Source organism: Notamacropus eugenii, chromosome 3 (genome assembly GCF_028372415.1).
Source record: "Notamacropus eugenii isolate mMacEug1 chromosome 3, mMacEug1.pri_v2, whole genome shotgun sequence".
NCBI classification, from domain to species: Eukaryota; Metazoa; Chordata; class Mammalia; order Diprotodontia; family Macropodidae; genus Notamacropus; species Notamacropus eugenii.
In genome coordinates this window covers 301906406-301925602 of record NC_092874.1, presented here as the reverse complement: position 1 = coordinate 301925602, position 19197 = coordinate 301906406, and the positions used below count along the sequence as shown (strand labels likewise).

The following is a 19197-nucleotide window of genomic DNA, read 5'->3' as shown; positions in this document are numbered from 1 at the left end:
GAGTTTCAGCTTGGCCCTAGTTTTTATCCCTCCAGCTGAAGGACTGGGAGGGAGGAAAGGAAGAGAGGACCCAGAGCGCTGGAAAAAGAACCCAGGCCAATGGAGTCAAGTTATAGGGGCAGGTTCTCAGCTCCGTAGAAGGAGCTGACTGAAAGTGGCTCTGGGAGTGTTGCTGCTTGGGCTGTGACCAGAAGCGAATCAGAAGGAGATGAAATCGTTGATGGAGAGCTGGAATAAAGGGGGCTGCCTTCCTCCTTCTCCTCCCACCCCACCCTACCCCCCCCCCCCCCCATCTAGAGAGCTTACATGACTTTCCTTATGTCACCCAAGCAAGATAAATAGAAGAATTTGGATCTCAACCCAGGGCCTCTGGCTCCAAATCCAGAGCTTTTTGTACAAGAAGAATCCTTCTGAGGTCAGCTAGTTCAGTTCCTTCATTTTACAGGCACAGAATTTGGGCTTCAGGGATAAGAAGTGACTTTCCTAGGGTTACATGACAGTCACTGTTCTGCTCTGAGTCTTAGATTTGCCATCTTCAGATAGGAATCCTACCACTAACTCAGCTTTGAGCTTGCTGGGAAGAAAATGCCAGGATTCTCAAAGCTTTGGGTTAGCACATGTAGTGGGGTGGTCAGATGCCAGACTCTTGGCTCTTTCCAGACGCTGAGGATTAGGAGAAAGAAAACTGAAGCAAGGAGCTGAATGCTTGGATAGCTCTGTCTGAGTTGTTGGAGCCAAGTGGTCTGAAAAGCTTTTTACTTTTCGATTGTCCATCCCAGCACCTCTTGTGTGGCTCTCCATTTTACCTCACTCCACAGTTTGGTCTCTGCAGTATTCATCAGGAACCTGACAACCCAAGGGACCTGGACTGATGTTCTACCTTCATTCTGCATTCTTGTCTATAAAAAATAAGAACTCTGAGCTTGTTGGAGATTGAAGGGATCTGAGAAATTCTTTGGTCCTGCTTCCCTTTTTATAAATCCAGTGAATTTCTTATACGTCAAGTGCCTTCTTTGTTTGAAAGCACTTGCTTTAGGGTGGTGGTGGTGGTTACAGAGGAGAAAGCCTGTTTCCTGGGCCTGACTCCAGGCCTTATCCCAGAGAGGTTCAGTGATCTGCTCAAGGCATTGATCCAGTGGGTTTTGGAGTAGGAGCTTGGATCCATTTCTCCTCACCCCTGGTCATTCGCTCTTTTGGCCACAGCCAGGCTGTTTCCAAGATATCTGTCCCCTAATCAGTATAGGGATTTTTCTCTCAAAATGTTGTTTTTCTTTTTTTTTTTTTTTTTTTTTTACTTTTCCCAGTTGAATTTTCCATTGGTGTAGTCCCATGGTTTTCTCAGCATATAAGAATACAGGACTCTGGCCAGTGGAAGGTGTCAGAAAGCCAAAAGGGAATTCTAACACACCCTGATCATTTTGTGCACTGCTAGAGACTTGACCTGACATAAAAAGTTCTCATGCCTTTGTTCTCCTTCTGCTAAGAGCTTGTGTGTTCTGTTTCCTTCCAGGCCATTTTAGAAGAAAACAAGGAGAAGCTTCCTATTGGGATAAGTCCACCAGTTTATCCCAAAAGTCACGTATTCAGGTACGTAATTTCTTCCTCAAATTGCACAAGAAACCATTTCTCTCCCTTCATTTTTTCCTGACCTTGAAACCTTTCTGGTGGATCATCTGAGGGTGAGAGCAGCTCCTAAGAATTCCCAGGGAGATTTGGGACAGAGGAAACATGTGTTAAGTAGGCTGGAGTGAATGGTTTGCATCTGGGGTGAGCACGCCTTCCTCTGGGAATGTGTTCATTCCAAGGTCTCTGAACCACCTCAGGTCATGGACCTTTCTCAGAGTTGTTTTTTTAAATGCATGATAGAAACCAACTCTGTTGAAGTAGAATTATCTGAATTTTTTTTAATAAAGAGTTCTTGGACCCTAAGTGAAAGCAGCCATAGATGGGGTCAGAGACAGGGAATTCTGCATGTATTTCCACAGTGCCTTTGCCCTGGAAAAGCATCTGCTACAGGATGTCTGTTCTGTTAGGGCAGAGACTGAAACGTTCCCAGGGGAGATTCTTCCAAAATGAAGCAAGCCTCTTTTATGGCTCTGATTAACGTAAATTACACGGTATTGGGAGCATGAACATCAGCACTGGTCTGTTTGATCCCTTAAAAGAGGACGAGGCTGGAAAAGTGAGATCTTATCAACTGCCACCATCTCTGTGTGTGACCCTTGGGCAAGACCCCAGCACCTCATTCCCTTTTAGGAGAAACTTACCTAGACAAAAGTCACTCAGAAGATCGGGCCAGGCCCTGTGTTCAGTGCTGGGGATACAGAGAAAGGTGACAGACAGCTCACAGTGTGATGGGGGAGACAGCTGGGCAGTGACGGTGGCAGCCCTGGGTCCCCTCCTCCTTGGAGGATCTGGGAAGGGCTCTTCGAGGACACTCCTGGTATGAGAGGTTTGACTTCTGAGTCTGTCTTCATGTAGATGTCTCCCTTGGGGATCTTCCCTGGCATCGCTAGGAGCCCAAAGGAAGCACTCTGTTGGAGTTGTGTGTGGTAAGGGGCACATCCTGGTGTAGGAGCCAGCTTCTGGACCTGACCAGATACTTGGCATTGGCTCTGCAGGTTGCATCCTGAGACTGCCAACTCATTGGTCCAGGGCCCTTAAGAGCCTTCTGGTCCAGCTGCCCATGCCTCGCCCAAGTACTACAGCATCATTGCTACAGGCATCAACCTCTGCCTGAAGCTGAAACACTCCAACCCAAAGGGATTTCTGTGGATCCTCATTCAGGGAGCTGTTAGTGTACAGTAAATTGTCCCTTTGTTGTAGGCTCATTTAGTGTTTTAGGATTCAGGATTAAATAACACCTAGGCCTGTTAATTAGCCATAAGACGAGGCACAGCCTGGTTTCCTTTGTGTATCTAGCAGTGTGTTTGGGGCATGTAGTCTCCTAGGTTGAAATAAAAGACAGGAGTAATCACTCTGATTTTTAGCTGTTAACGGGTGGGAACTGATGAACTCCTTAGGCTCTGCATGTTGAGACAGGTTGGTTGTGAAATGCCTGGCAAAGATCAGGCAGAGCTGTCCAGGGCAGGGAATTAAGCTGACTGTGGAGCTAAAGGAGTGGGCTTGGGATGCCTACAAGGGGATGCACTCAGCTGGTCCAGGTATAAAGTCAAAGTATGGAGAGAAAAGAGAATAGGCATTAAGCCTCCTTGGCATTTTCTTGACCCCACCCCAAATGATGGAAACCAGCTTTCTTTGAGGGATGCTGTCAGTGCTTCCGAAGTTTCATTGCTATGGATGCTTACTCAGCCACAGTGATGCTGATCATAGCCTGTGCTCATGCATCTCTGGCTGTTGTTCCGCTTCCATTTCAACCCAAGAGAAGAACCCACAGTGTTTCCTGGTCTCCTGGCATTCTGTCAGCTGCCCACACTGGTCCCCTCACCTGCCCAGTCCCTACAAGGGGACTCTACTCTGAGGCTAAACCTCCTAGGGGTCTATAATGAACCAGCTCCCACCTCATCTCAGCCTCTGAAACCCTGCTGTCCTCCTTTATTCCCTTAACACACCCTGGATGTCCCACTCCAAAGCTTCCTGCTCCCTTTAATGATAGCAGTAGCTGCCATTTATGCAGCAGCTTTAGGTTTTCAAAGAATCTTATAAGTTTTGTCTCATTTTATCCTTACAACCATCCTGTGAGGTAGGCGCTATTACAATGTCTCCATTTTGCAGGTGGAGAAACTGAGGCAGACCAGGTCCTCCCTAGAATACTTGCTCTGTAGGTAACCAGCTTCTTAAATCTTTTCCTACTCCTCCGTCTTCTGGCTCCCTTCTGATGACGCAGCCTCTCCAACCTCCCCTTCTCACAATGGCTACGTTACTCATTTCCCCCTCCCGGCTCACTGGTTGAGATGGGTGTGTAGGAATCCTGCAGCTTCCTAGCTCTCCCTCTACCACCATTACTCGTCATTTCTCCCTGGAGGGTCCTTCAATCGGTATCTTCCACCTACTCCAGTTTTTGGGAGCTGTCCTCTCCTGACCTTTCTTCATTCAGTACTCAACTCAGAATCCTTCTTTCCCCCTGGGAACTTCAATGTACATATTGATGCTCCCTCAAACTCCCCAATCTCCCAGGCCCTCAAGCTAATCACTTCCAATGACCTGCTTCTCCACCCTCCTAAACCAGACCCACAGAGGCACCGTTGCCATGTTCATGAGCTCCATTCTGCGGAACAGAACTGAAGGAAAAACACAAGTCCACCACAAACATATGTCACCTTACCTTAAGTGGGCCCTGCCTCCTACATGGCCATCCTGCTCCACTGCCCTCATGTGGTCACTCTCTCACTGACCACCCAGGCTTTGCCAACCTCCCTATCCCACCTGTGGCCTTCCCTGCCCCTCTGCTCCTCCAGCAGACCCTCTCCCTTATCTTCAGTAAAACCAGTGGGGGGAAGGTTAAATGTGCTTCCCACCACTCCCCCATCTATGATGGGACAGTTCTGACAGGCTGGCACATACTTGTTCCATAATTAGTGGGCAAGACTCATGATGCCCCAGATGACAGTGTGACTGGTCTTGTTTGATTCTGTTTGTTGGCATTCACCTGGCAGTGTGGTGACTCTGGTCTGAAGGACTCAGCTGCTGTACCATGCAAGAAAGCAGCCTGTTTACATTGTCTTCCATTCGACTCCAAAGTCATCTTCTGTGCTTGTTTCACTGTGATGTGAGATCTCAGTTTCTCGAAACTGTTCACAAAGGCCCAGCCCTGACAGGTCCTAACAAGGTGGAAAAGCTTTGAGTTGTGGCCCTGCTGCCATGCCTGGGTATGCTGCATGCTGACATGCACTGCCCAAGCTAGCTGTGGTTGGAGAAGCTGTACCGGGGCTCTCAGTTGTCAGGTCTCCCACAAACAGGAAGATTCCTCGCAGCCAGGGGAATAATCATATGGAATTCTTGAAGCATTGAAAAAAGTAAAGGAAGGCAGCCAACTTGACAAGAGAGACCTGACACCATGTCTGCACTAAGATCAGTTGCAGGAAATGGGGAAGACTTAGAAAGACATGATTTTCCTCTCAAATACCAGAGGGGTTGGTACATGAGAAAACGAATAGACTTTGTCAGAACTGGGTTTGGGTCATGGAAGTTCAAAGGAGGCCAACCCATGCTGAGTACAGGGAGGCCTTCAGGGATAGGAAGCTTCCCATCACTGGAGATAAACAAATTGAATGTCAGGATAGTAGTGAATTAGGCCACAGGTTAGAGCAGATGTCCTCGAGTGCCCCTTGGACATCATGGTGCCCTGGGCCCTGGATGAGTCATTTCCAGACAAGCAGGCATCCGTCCTCTGAAAATGATCATTCAGGTTCACTGCCAGCTTCTCTCAGCATGGCACTGCTTCCTAGGTCTGGAAACAGCCCTCGAAGTTAAGCAACTTTATGGCAATTACCTAGCATCTAGATTCACACTAGAGTGCTGGTTTCTGGACTCCCAGTCCATTGCTTTGTCCATTTTAGCCCTGGTTCCATATAGCAAAGAGAGTGCCCAGTGTGGTGTTCACAGAAACCCAAGGCTATCCCCGCCCACAAGCTGCCTCCAGTGCCAGGGAAGTGAGTTTTAGAGGAGTGACTGGCTAGAGAACAACAAAGGCCTGCTGCCTGAGCCCCAGCAGATACAGCACCACATACAAAAACATTGGACTTGGAACTGGAGGCCTTGGTTCTTGCTGCTTATTGACTGTGGGGCCAGGGATCTCTGTGAGGCTTCACCATTCTGATCCTCCCCTGGCTCATGTGGAAAAGAGATGATAATGCTTGCATGGCCCTGTGAGCAAAGATAGCTTTGAGCAAATCTGGAAGGCCTCTAGAAATTAAGGCTCATTCTCATAAGAGGGAAGCCCACACAACCTCTGGGCAGGCCAGAACTCAGAGCTTCTGGACCCTTAGAGTCCCCACCAGCCAGGGGCTGGTCCTCTGACCTTCTGGGGTCAGAAACTTGATCTGATCACTGAACCAGTGGTGAGAAAGCCTTCCTGCTAGGGAAGCTTGGTACATCTTAAAGATGACGACTGTATTTGAGGCCTTTGCCAAGCCACCTGGCTTGTGTGCTTCACAGAGAATGAGGCATTGGATTCATGATTTCTGAGGTCCCTACTAGCTCTGAGTCCTGTGTTTTGGATCTAAAATTGAGCAGACTCGCAAAACTAAAAATGCATTTTTTATTCAAATGATCATATTTTTTTTAAAATATTGAGTTCCAAATTCTCCCCTTGAGAAGGCAAGCAGTTTGATGGAGATTATTTATGTGCAGTCATGCAAACATATCTACATTAGTCATGTTGGAAATGAAGATGCAGGCCAAAATAACCAAGAATAACAAAAATGTAAAAGTATGTTTGAGTCTGCATTCAGATCCATCAGTTCTCTCTCTGGAGGGGGATAGCATTTTTCATCATGAGACCTCAGAATTATCTCGGATCTTTGTCCTGATTAGAGTTGCTAAGTCGTTGTCAGTTCAATATCATGCAATGTTGTTATTACTGTGTATGATCTCCTGGTTCTGCTCCCTTCACTTTGCATCAGTTCATGGAGAGACTGCCTCCCTAGTGTCTGTCTTATATCCTAGTCTTCTTACTCTTAGTATCAGGGTGTCTGGGAAAGCAAATTGAGGGTTTTTAAGTTGTTTCTGGGAACATCTACCCAGAGTAGAGGGAGTTAGACAGTCTGATTTTGTGTTGGCTACAGAAATAAATTCATTGTCTCCAACCATGGTCTCCAAATTTTTTCGTCATGAACCATTATCAGTAAAAAAAATTTGTTCATGCACCCCCCACCCCAGCATATATGACTTTATTACTTAAAAATGATATGTGTGTACCACTATACTAATAATTATATGCATTGTAAAATTTAGAATAGACATTTTTAAAGAATGAGAGAGATGACATGTTTAATTCCAGAGTCATTAGTAGGCTTCCACCTTAGGATTAGGGTTAAAAGTGTGCTTTAGGGAAGTCCCTTTGGTAATTGTGTGAAGGATGCGTTGGAGTAGAGCGAATGGGGACAGAAAGATGAATAAAAAAATCGTCACAGTGATACAGGCAAAGCAGTGAGGTCTCAGGGTGGAACAGAGAGAAGGAACACACCAGAGATGTTACACAAGGAGAAATCACAAACTGTTGGCAGTGTGTCAGGGGAGTCAACATCCAGAAGGATGATGATGCCCTTGACAAAAACAAGACTGAAACAGGAGAGACATAATGTGAAGAGGTCTTCAGTGCAGACTGATACCTCCTGCAGTGGCATCATCTGTCCCACCCCCAGCAAAGAGGCGAAGCCAGACTCTCACTGGTCACTGCTCCCCAGCACATATGTGAGGCAACTGCTAGGTGGCTGGGGGGCAAAAATCACCTCCTGCTTGTGTGTGTCCTGGGAATGATGAGGTGATGACTGCCTCAGGCTGTGGTGAGGTCACCCTGGGGTCAGATGGTTGACAGCTGACATAGGAGGGGAGTGGGGTTGACTTCGAGAGCCATGAAACCATCCCCACTTGGAAGGCCATTGGCACATGGACCTCGATATTTTATTAACCACTTTGTGTGTGTTATCTCATTTAAGTTCATGATGTCCTTGTGGAAACCTGGGCTTGGGCTCTTTAAATAACAGAGGAGAAGACAGGCTGGATAAGGTGCCCATGGCAGCAGGGGGGCCATCATTGCCTCTCTTTCTGTTCCAAGACAGAATCCATCACTGTAGCACATTCCATAGCGAAGGGGAAGCCGACCACTGAGAAGAAAATGTCCACTTCTCTTCAAGTTTCGCCCGATTGCTGTCCCTCAGCTTGCAGTTGTCATTATAGTAGACTTCCTGTGCGTTTCACCATCTTTCGTGCCTGGCAGAGGCACCAAGCTGCCCTTCAGGGCCCCAGAATGTCTTCCAGCTCTTGGTGGGAAAGCTCCCCTGTGCTTGGCCTTTTGTTTCCTTCTAGGGTTTACACAGATCTCCAGCAGGTGCTCAACAACCTCAAGCATCCCCAGTTTCAGTTCACCACCCTGGAGGCCGAGGCAGACATCTTGTACAACTTCTCACATTTCAAAGACTACAGGTAAGGGCAGCTCCATGTCTCCCTCCTCGGACTCTTAGTGTATCAGTGTTTTCCCCCATCTGTACCCTGGTGGAGACCAGGTAGCCATCTGTAGCCAACCGCCCAGCATCCCGGGGGTCCCCCAGCTCTTTCCTAGGAGAAGGGAAACATATTAAACCATCTCTTTTGGGGAGCCACCACCAGGTGTGGGCATGCACGCACTGGGCTTGTGCCGAGTCTTGTTTCCATTCACATTGCTGCAGTTGAGTAGAATCGTTTCCCTGGCTGCACTTCTTAGTTCATCTGTTCACACCTGTTCAGGCACATCTGCATTTCTCTGAATTCTTCCCATTTGTCTTGTCTTACTGCATAGCAGATGTTTAGTCTCAGTATTGTGTAAGTGCTTCTGTGTTTCTCCAAGGTTTCAGTTTATTGCAAACAACATGAAGCTAGTTGTCACAAGACCTGGCCACAGGTCTCTGCTCTTGGGCTTCCCTTGGACTTGCCCTTCCCCAGTCTGAGCCTCCTATAAAACAGGAATCACAGGATTTTGAGTTGGATAGGGTATTGTAAAATCCAAATGACAGCATGGGTGTGAAGGTAACTTGTGTGTAAATGTGAGTTTTTACTATAACTAGGAAATTCAGCGAAGAAAGGCCTCACGTGATGCTCAATCAATTCCCTTGTGAGAACCTCCTGACAGTGAAGGACTGCCTTGCTTCCATCTCCAGACGGGCGGGGGGACCTGAAGGTCCTCAGTGGCTGCCCCGGACCTTCAACCTCCGGACAGAGCTGCCACAGTTCATCAGCTACTTCCAGCAACGAGAAAGGAGGTAAGTCATTTGTTAGTAGCGCAATCAAGGGCTTCCTACCCCTAAGCAGGCCTTGTTTTCTGCACAGGACAGGTCTCCACATCCTGCAGGTAACAGCAGGCTGGATACCCTGGAAACAAAATCAGAAGACCTGGCTACGAAGCCAGACTTCACTCCTTAGAAACCCTGTGACTCTGGGCAAGTGACCCTCAGTTTCCTCATCTGTAAAGTGAGCAGACTTCCCACCTGCTGACAACACATGGAAAGCCGGAAAGCCTTCTCCAGGTGTTTCAACTGCTGGGGGACCCCTGGTACTCAGGGCCTTGTGAGAGACATGCTTGGTGAGCCCTCAGGCCCTTTAGAAAGGCAAATGGTTCGTGGTGTCCTTGGCATTCTGCTCCCAGCTCACCAGGCGTCTGCTGTCTTCTTGCTGCCCATTTTGTGGAGGAAGAAGCTTAGCCCCTTAGAACAAGAAGACTCACCCCCAGCTCTGGGGGCTGCGTGTACCCAGCCAAGACTTCTCCCTCACTTCTTTCACTCGTTCATTCGTACCCTAGAACATGGAGCTTTACGAAGCATTTTTTTCATGACATCACTGTGGGGTGACCCTGTTATCCCTATTCTACAGGTGAGGAAGGTGAGCGCTAAGAGGAGCTGGAAAAGCTAGTAGGCAGCAAGTCCAGAACTCTGTCTGCTCTAGCACATTGCTTCTCCTCTGGGACAGCAGTTAAAGCACTGGACCTGCGGGCAGAAGTCCTGAGTTCAGATCCAGCTTTAGGTGCTTACTAGCTGTGTGACCCTGGGCAAGTCACTTCACCTTTGTCCACCTCAGTTTCCTCAACTGTAAACTGAGGATCATGATGGTACCTTCCTCCTGAGGTTATTGTGAGGACTAATGAGCTATTTGTACACCACTTAGCACAATGCCAGCACAGAGTAGATGCCTAATGGAGCCTTGTTCCCTTCTCCCTACTTTAAAAGGACCTCCACAAGCTCTTTGTGTATTTGTGTGTGTGTACAGAAAGGAAGCCTAGAAAACCAAGGCTAACAGTGAGCTGGAACAGCTGGATGGGATTAGTCAGGCAAGATTTCTGAGAGAGAAAGCTTCAGATACAGATCCTCCACCCCTGCATCCCAGGAATGTCCACCAGCTGTTCCTTGGTGTACCCTTTGGGGTCGAGCAAAACACATGCTTGAGCATCATGTGAAGAGCCTGGCAGTGGTAGAGAACTGCAGGCTCACTGTGAGTCTGTGAGAGGACACGGCAGCCAAAAAAATGAGTTTAGACGGTGTGAGATTGGCCAGATATATTGATCTAGAAAAGGTACTGTCCTGATCAGCCTGTGACAAGTGTGTGCAGAGGAAAACTGTACCAGGGTGGGAAAGAGCTAGCAGGGAATCACATGCTTTAACTTAAAGGAGACTTGGGGGCCCAGGATAGGTGCACATGCTGGAAAGGCTGTTTATTGTTTGCTGACTGGTTCTGCTTGGCCCGAGGGCTTAATATCAAACCAAGGGTGGACATTTTAGAAAGGTCTTCCTAACAGTGGGAGCTGTCTGGAAAAGGAAAGGGCTGCTTGGACAAGAACCAGGTTCCTCTGCTTTGGAGGCCTTTCCCCTCATTGGGAAAGCTGTAAAGGAGACTCCTTTCCCAGGGTTTGCTTGTACGTTTAGGCCTGTGCTAAGAGCCAGCAAGGGAAGCATCTAGTTTGTGGATCTGAAGCCTCTCCGACTGTGGTCAGGAAGCCCTGGGCCAGGCCCATAGCAGGAGCAAGAGGCAGACTGCTGTGGGGGCCCAGGAGATGAGCATATTGTGCTGCTGGCCACCTCAGGAGCAGCAGAGCAGAGCAGGGATATGTCACAAGACACATTGGGGGAACCAAGAATGGTCAGCCTTGGGGAAGATGCACCAACTGTCTCCACTGGTCTCAGGCCATGAGGTAGAAGAGGGATTGGACAGCTTCTGCTCAGCCCCTAAGAGCAGAACCACAGCCCCAGGGTGGAGGCCACAGGGAGTCACATTGGGCTGAATGTGAGAGAAAGCCAGTAATAAAGAGCTTTCCAGGGCGAAGTGCAAAGGAAATGAAATGTGAAGTGGGCCAGCCCAGAGTTGTCTATCCCTCTGCTGCTCGCTCCCCCAGTCCTCTCTGGGGATCCTACAGCTTCACATCAAGGAGGAGCCTGGCCTTGCGGCAAGAATCCTAAAGTAGAGACTGCTACTGCACCACATGATGAGTGGCCCCACTAGAACCAAAGCTGGAGGACATTTGCTGCAAACGTCAGAAGGGATTTCTGCTTGAGATCAGCATGGGAAGAAGAGTCCTCATTCTGAATTTCTGAGGTTCTTGTTACATGCTCCCAGGATGGGCTGGTGAGCAGAGGCTGAACCTGCCTTCTCCGAGTTAAGCTCGTAGGAAGTTTTTAGGAGTGAATTACATTTAGTCCAGCATGCACAAGTGCAAAGTGAGTGTGTCCCTCATCCCTTCCAAAGAGACCAGATCAGTTGCTTCTGCTAGCACATTTTAATCCAACAAAAAGGTATTAAAATCTCCATTCATCAAGGCCCAGCTGGGAATCCCTGGCTCTTCCCATAATTCAGGCTTCATTAAAATGAAGCCTAGGGTCATGTCAGGGGGTCTTTTGGGGCAGATGCCAAGCTATCTCATCAAGATTGTCTTTTTTCATAGGGGAGAAGACAATCATTGGATATGCAAACCATGGAACTTAGCTCGAAGCCTAGATACTCATGTCACTAACAGCCTCCACCACATCATCCGACTCCGAGAGAGTGCCCCAAAGGTGAGACAGTGCAGGGGCTGGCCAGACGTCCACTCCCACCACAGCACAACTGAGCGTACTTATTTAAACTTGAAAACTGAAGTGAAAATTGCCCTTTTTACATGTTTCAGAATGTTAAGGTGGCCTTTAAAGTCACTGCACACCTACTGATGGCTTTCAGCCTCCCCATCCTTGGAGGCACTTTTCTGACTCACTGGTGCACATATTAAGTTACATGTAACATGTAACCTTACCCAAAAGCTGGAAGTTCTCTATCCTTCCCAGCCCCACACTTGGCCCCTTTCATGGGAGGGGAGAAGGATTCATGGCCAAAGGACTCAGGTAAACCCAGCTCCACCACTTGGAAGGTGTGTGAGCCTGTCCAGAGAAGACAGCTCCATCTGACCCTACCAGACACTGGGCTAATGTGTACATCATGATTGGAAAGCATATTTTCAGAATTCAAGGTGATTATTGTGACCGTAGTGAAGCCAGTTATACAATTGCAAAACTCCCTAGTGAACAGTAGCATCTATTTCTTTGCCCCAAAGTGTGATCTGTGGCAATTCTCTGTTAGGCAAGTGGCCTAACTTCCATGGTCTGTTTCCTTATCTGTAAAATGAGGAGATTGGTCCAGAAGACCTCGGAGGTGCCTCTGGCTCTAAATCCATGCAGCCCATGAGGCAGGCCATGCAGGCACAATCAGCCCCTTGTAACAGGTGAGGAAGCTGAGACTCGAGAGACGGGCAAGACTGTTAATGTTGGAGCTCAAATTCAAACCCATCTCTCTATAAAGAAACCCAGTGCTCTTGCTACTACACAGAACAGACGGGTATTTTTTCCTATAGTGATTTTTTAAAATAGGTTTTCCTAATGATAGTGGTTTATGCCCACATTCGCATGCCAAAGCTTCTTTTGAACTAAACAAGTCATCCTGAGCAGTAACAGCCAGCCCTTGTAAGTCTGGGGCTTTTCATGGTCAGGCATGTCTGTTGTCCTTGCCCATTTTGCCCCTCATCTCCCTCAGGTGGTCTCCAAGTATATAGAGAGCCCCGTCTTATTCCACCGAGAAGATGTGGGAATGGTCAAGTTTGACATCCGCTACATTGTGCTGTTGCGCTCTGTCAGGCCCCTGAGACTCTACACCTATGACGTGTTCTGGTTACGATTCTCCAATCGGTAATCATGGGCAACTGGGGGAGGGTCTGGGGAGCCAGAGCTTAGCTTTGCTTTGAAGTGTTCAGAGATTTTGTTCTAATGGCCTGAATTACGGTGATTGTTTGTGAAAATGAAAACAGAAAACAAGCACACAAAATAGTTGATTTCTGATTGTACGTTGAAAGCAGTCAGTTTCCACAACACCCAGACCGGTTCTGAGTTTTTAACAGCTTAACAGCTTCAGCATCTTTCAAAACCTAAACCCCAAGGAAATATGCAGGGCTCAGCTTTTCTTCTTCCTTCCCTCTTTCCTTGTTCCTGTGTTTGTCCCAGGGCTTTTGCGCTCAATGATTTGGATGACTATGAAAAGCACTTTACTGTGATGAATTATAACCCAGATGTGCCTCTGAAGCAGGTGAGCAGTATGGAATGGGCCTGGGGAAGGAACTGGATTGTAAGTTCATTTGCAGATAGATTAGAAGAGCTGCCGATCCATATGTCCCAGAAACAGCAGACTGAGAGCTGAAAGGGGGTGGGCTAACAAAGTGCTCAGTTCACCAAACTCTTATCAGATGTCAGATGTCAGTGTACAGGCTGCTTGGCACTAATACAGAGTGTAGGTGATGAACACATAAGGGATGTACAGTAATGTGTAAGGCCTGGGGGATGAGTTATTATTGGTGTGGAAGATGAGGGCAACCTTCTCAGAGGATTGCAGTGAGACTTTGAGGAATGGGGAGAATTGACCAGGTAGAGGAGGGATGGCAGCCATGTGCCAGACAGGGCATACACAGTAGCCTAGATACGTGGAGGCGAGGAAGTACAGGCAGCCAGCAAGGAGTCCCATTTGATAGGGCAGTCTGGTACTAGATCTTACGGAGCCTAGAAACACTGGCAGAGAGGCTCAGTTTGCCTTGGTGGGTTGTAGGCCATGCCTGCAGGGCTTGGGCAGTCTTACATACGAGGAAGGTGTGTGCATGTGGCACAGGTGGGAAGGGATGGGTGGAGGCAGGAGACAGTGGAGGCAGGAAGCTGGGGTAGAGGCTGTGACTAAAGCTCAGGGGCTGAGGCTGATTGCAGGAGAGAAATACTGCAGGGCTTGGTTACCAGCTTATGGGCTGCAAGGAGGGAAGGCCCAGAAACACTCAAGAGTCCAGCAGACCCTGCACAGACATCCCATCCCCTGAGCACCTGGGCAGACTCAGAGACTGAAAGGTGACGGGGCTTCCTCCCCAAACCCCACAAGGCATGGCCCCCCACTTTGAGGGATGGCACAGAGAAGGCCCCCATCCTGGGGGGAAGAGTGAGGGGGATAATGGGTGGTGTTTTCTTGGGCCCCAGGACAAGCCTGAGAGTAGCAGCTTTCATGGACTTGTTCTGTTTCAGGTTCACTACAATGAATTCATTCCCCTGTTTGAAAAGCAGTACCCAGAATATCCATGGCAGAGTGTGCAGGTAGGTAAGCTGTAGTGTGGCTGCAGCAAGTAACTGCTGAACAGGTAAACATGGACAGGGGTAAGAAACGTCACACAAGTCCAACTGCTGAATGGGCCAGGGGCCCCACTGGGGTCGTTCTCCTTTTCTCTGGGTACTCTAGGGTCACAGGGCACCCTGTGACTCATGAAGTGCAGGGATCATTATCCCTATTTTGTTGATGAGGAAACTGAACTTCAGTGGGAGATGGAGGCGCCTGCCTCGGCTTCAGCCCCACCTCATGTCACACAGCCTCTCCTGGATGCCAGCTCATGACAGCAGGGCTGGGCCAGGTCTTGACGCAGGGCTGTGCATGTAGGCATTCACATCGAGGACGTTTCTCGGTCCTGAGACAACCACCACTTGTTGGGTTGCAGGCCTGCTGTCAGTGGCCCACACATTCTCCTGTAGGACTCCCAGGTGTCCCAGGAGCCCTGCCAAGGGAATGGAGCGGGGAGGGCAGTCCCAGCAGATCAGCAGTCTCAGACGTGCAGGCAGAGGCCTGGGAGAAGCTCCTGGAACCCTGGGGGTGCAGGCGTCATCCCACACTGGGCATGGGGGGAGAGCCTAGGATCTGCATCATTCTAGTCCTTCCCTACTCAGGCCGACATCTTCAAGGCCTTTGCCGAGCTTTTCCAGGCTGCCACCGCCAAGCCTGCGCCCCTGGGCGTCTGTGACTACCCCTCATCAAGAGCCATGTACGCCATCGACCTCATGCTGAAGTGGGAACACTCTCCTCCTCCTAACGGTAAGAGAACCCTCAACTTCTTCCCATGACAGTTCATGCTCCCCCCATCTAGCCCAGTACTCTGCTTTTCCTCTTGGCCCATGAACTTTGCTCCTTGGACCTCATGTAGCTTTGGTATTCAGAAGCTCCTCAAGGACTTCTCTGTGATCATTTGTATTGTGGTCCCTTGTGTTGGGTCATCTCCCCACTCTGGGGCATTGGCTTCATGAGGGCAGGACGTCTCTAGACTTGGCGCCAAGTTCTGCATATGGCAAGGACCTGTGGAGCTGAAACTTCCATCCTGAACCTGGAGAAGGCGGTTCAGCTGGAGCACTACCATGGCAGCTTCCCCCAAGGTCCAGCCATGCTCCTGCACCACCCTTGCTGCCACCCTCCTCCCATTGGGCTCTAGCCTCAAGGCCCAGAGAGCTCCTGAGGACAGGAGCTTGTTTTCTTTTAAGGGAAAGATGCTCATAAAACTCTAGGTCATGGGAGGTAAAAGGGGCTGCTCACTGAACCCACCCACCCACCCCCCAGCCTCTGATGGGCACAAAGGCCCAGATAGAGGAAGTGGGGAGAGGGAAGGACAGGGGGCAGGAAGGCAAAAGGAGTGGGGAGGAGGGCACTCCCTGGGTTGAAACAGCCAAGAACTATTGGAACCAGGCTCCGTGCTGAGGCTCCTGCCACTGCATCCAGCTTTCTCCTGTGCCATCCTTCGGCACTCACAGAAGCCCCTGAGCCCAGAAAATGTTGCCTATGTAGACACAGCCTGACATCACCCATTGGTTCTCTGAAAACATTGCATGAGGCCTGGGTATAATCAGACGTTCAGAAGGCATGGCATAGGCCTTTTTGCTAATGTGCTGTTGACTCGGCCTGGGCATGTGTTGTACAGGACATACCTGAATGATTCTTTATCTGTTTTTCAAATACTTGACAAAAGAGGAAGGAATTATCAAAAGGGCTGGTCTGTGCTTTGCCCATAAGATTAACCCTCAGGAGGTGCTCGTGATGATCCAGAACAGCCTGGTGTCCTCCTGAGCCCCAAGGACATTCTTTAGAGAACAAATTCAGTCTTGTTCTCGGCCCCTCAGCTTCACTCAAGCTGAGTAAACATCAACAAGTAATTGATTGCATGGAGGTGAGAAGAGAGGGCGTGCCAGACCTGGGATCTGGCCAGTGAGAGACATGACATATGAGGGGCAGAGGGAAGGCTGGCTGGACTGGATAAGCGCAGCAGAGGAAGCGGTATCCAAGGGATTCTGGGAGGCTGGGCTGGGCAGGAAGCAGAGGGTTTCCTAAACTTAGACGGAAATTTATGCTTGCTCCTGGAGGCAATGGGGAGCTGTATTGAGGGCAGCTTAGGGAGGAGAGACTAGAGGCACTTGCTGGTGGGACCTTCACTCCATTCGCTCTTACCCTTCTGTGGGGGTTCCAGGGGAGAGACTGTAGAGGAGGCCCAGAACAGCCCAGGCCGTACCCTTTAGGAGATAGGGATAAAGAGGATGAGTCAGCAGAGGAGACTAGGAAACGCCCTTCAGGACGTAGTGCTGTGTGTGGGTGTAGGTGTAAGACTGGGAGCAGTGGAGTCTGCAGACTGGGAGAGATGAATGACCAGAGAGATTGAGGTATAGGAGAAGGGCAGGTGGGGCAAGGGTCCTGAGCTGACAAGGGTGCCAACGCGGGGAGGAGGGATGGTGTGGGGAGGGACAGTCAAGAGACAGCTCATGGGGAGCGGGGGAGCTCGGGAAGAGGAGAGCCCTGGCTGGTTGAGGTTCTCTGGACATGGAAACCAGACAACCCCAGCAGGACCCCCTTGTATTTGACCCTAGGCAAAAAGGTCATGCAGCCCCAGATCCTTGAGGTCAACTTCAACCCCGACTGTGAGAGAGCCTGCAAGTACCACCCCACCTTCTTCAATGACATCTTCAGCGCCTTATTCCTGGATGAGACAAAGAACTGTCATGTGACCTGCATTGTCTAGAACCTGTGCTTGGGGGCGTCTCCCTCTGGCCTGGGAGCTGCTTGGGCCAGGGCTTCCCTTCAGATAGACTGTAGGGGCGGGGACGGACTCTGGGGTCTGAGATGCTGGGTGAAGATGGCAAGCAAGTGACTAACTGCCCTCTGGTCACTTTTGGCATCAAATTTGCTTGGTGGGCAGGACCCACGGTCCCATTTATTGATGGCACAGGCAGACCTGGATGTGCGTGTTCCTATGTTCTCTAACAGCATTCCCTCACTGCCAGCCAACATTCGAAGGCGCTTCCTTCCATGATTTCCATCCTTCCCAAGTGTAAAGCAAGTCATGGGAGCTTGTAAAGTTTTCTTGAATCGTGTCTTCTCCACACTTAGCAAGAAGGCAACCTTCACCAGCAGCCTCACTGTCACGTTCGGAATCCTCCAGTGAAGAGGCCTGAATATTTGCCAAAGAACCTTTTTGCTGGGGGGCTTTTTGGTCTGTGTAATTATAGCTCATCTTGTACGCGGTGATTCACAGTCACAAAGCACTTTCTTCACAGTTATCAGAAATTATTGGTAGGACTTGTGTCCCCATTTTACAGATGAGGCAGCTGATTTACAGGAGTGGAGGTGGCTTGTCACGTGTGACAGGGGCTCAGACCTCAGCTCAGATTGTTTTATCATCTTTTCAGGATTCAGGACTCCCCATATATACACAGCACACATGTGTATACTCACGTGTACATACACACAAACCACTGGCTCTACTTTGTCTTGTTCCAGTTGTCTAGATCTCAAGACTGAATAGCTCTGGATCTGCTTGGTCCCCATTGGTTTTCTCTTAGGCTTGAACACCTAAGTCATTTCCTTGAAAGTGATCCTGAAGAACTTGTATTTTTACTTCTATTTTTGTTTTTAGTCTGAGAAATTGAAATCCGTGCTGTGTTGTCAGTCAGAAAAGAGAATGGCCTGTTTTCCTGTTCAGTCTGTGGTAGAGAAATCAGTCAAGGTCCTGAGCCTGTCTCTGGAATCTACAAGCTGTGACTGGGAGCAGATCACTTGGGCTTCATCTGCTTGCTTGTCTACAATATGGGCTACATTTCATGGTAACTGTGAGGACAGTCAGATAAATGTGAAGACTGTTGCTGCAAATCACCGCACCAGTGGGAATGATTACTTTGCTCTCTCCGAGTTTCCAACCTGTGCCCTGAAGGCCACAGTTGCTGAAGGCTGGCTGTGGGTACCTTCCTCCTGTTAAGGTTTTCTGGGAGAGCAAGGATCATTGAATGTATTGGGCCCCTCCCCACTTTGATTTCCTGTCCTGGAGAGCTGTTCTTTACCATGGTTTGTAATCACAATAAAATCCTGCTTTCTATTTAATCTGTCCTTGTTAATCTCTTCCACAATCCCTGGGTGCTGACTAACTCACCATGGCCCTTTTGCAAATAAAAATTACAATGTTAGAAGCGTTCTAGAATCCCAGGTCAGCAGCAGTCAAGATATCATCCTGGAGTGCTCCATCCCAACTCTGTGGTGCAGATCGAAGCACAACCACACCTCACCATCCTCTGGGATACTTACCCAGTGCCTCCTGTAGTCTGGGTCACCTCCCAGGCTGGGCAGCAGGCAAACCGGCCAGCTAGCCCATGACTCCGCCTCCCCCTCAGCACATCAACCAGTCACTAAATGTCTGGTATGCCCAGGACAAGAAATGAAGTGCTCCCTCCCTACAAAGCACTTGCCTTCTAGCACAGAGAGCAAATAAAACCCAGTAGTCCAGTGCAGAGGAGTTTGGGGGTCAGGACATCAAGTATTCATGCAGGAGCAAGTCGGTGGTGAGAGAAGGGTTCTGTGAATGCAAGTGAGGAGGTGCAGGTGTGGAGGCACCCAGGTAGTGGTTGAGGGTCATGTGCACAGCAGAGAAAAGGACAAACATTGCATGGTGAGGCTAGACAACAAGGAGTATCCGGGTTGTGACAAGTTTCAAAAACTAAACAAGCCTTGTGTTGGATCTTGAGGGCGATTGGGAGCCACTGAAGTTTGTGGACTAGGAGTAATGAGTCAGATCTATACTTGACCAAAATCACTTTCACAGCTGTGTGGATGGTGACCTTGAGAGGTCAGAGCTTGGCACTTCTAGAAGGGGCCAAGAGAGCCACATAGGCCCTGTTTTTAGAGCTACTGGACAAACATTTATTAAGCACC

At 49.2% G+C, this 19197-nt stretch overlaps 1 protein-coding gene across 1 annotated transcript in view; it reads left to right on the top strand.

The window, feature by feature from the left end:
• TTLL12 (tubulin tyrosine ligase like 12) overlaps window positions 1-18372 on the top strand; it is a 39792-nt gene extending 21420 nt beyond the window's left edge. The window contains exons 6-14 of the mRNA XM_072596353.1: window positions 1511-1587; window positions 7990-8106; window positions 8724-8918; window positions 11585-11696; window positions 12703-12854; window positions 13167-13248; window positions 14220-14288; window positions 14910-15054; window positions 16866-18372. Coding sequence (XP_072452454.1) covers window positions 1511-1587; window positions 7990-8106; window positions 8724-8918; window positions 11585-11696; window positions 12703-12854; window positions 13167-13248; window positions 14220-14288; window positions 14910-15054; window positions 16866-17017 — 1101 coding nt within the window. The 3' untranslated portion in view covers window positions 17018-18372. The remainder of the gene's footprint in view (window positions 1-1510; window positions 1588-7989; window positions 8107-8723; window positions 8919-11584; window positions 11697-12702; window positions 12855-13166; window positions 13249-14219; window positions 14289-14909; window positions 15055-16865) is intronic.
• Window positions 18373-19197: the final 825 nt, after the last annotated feature.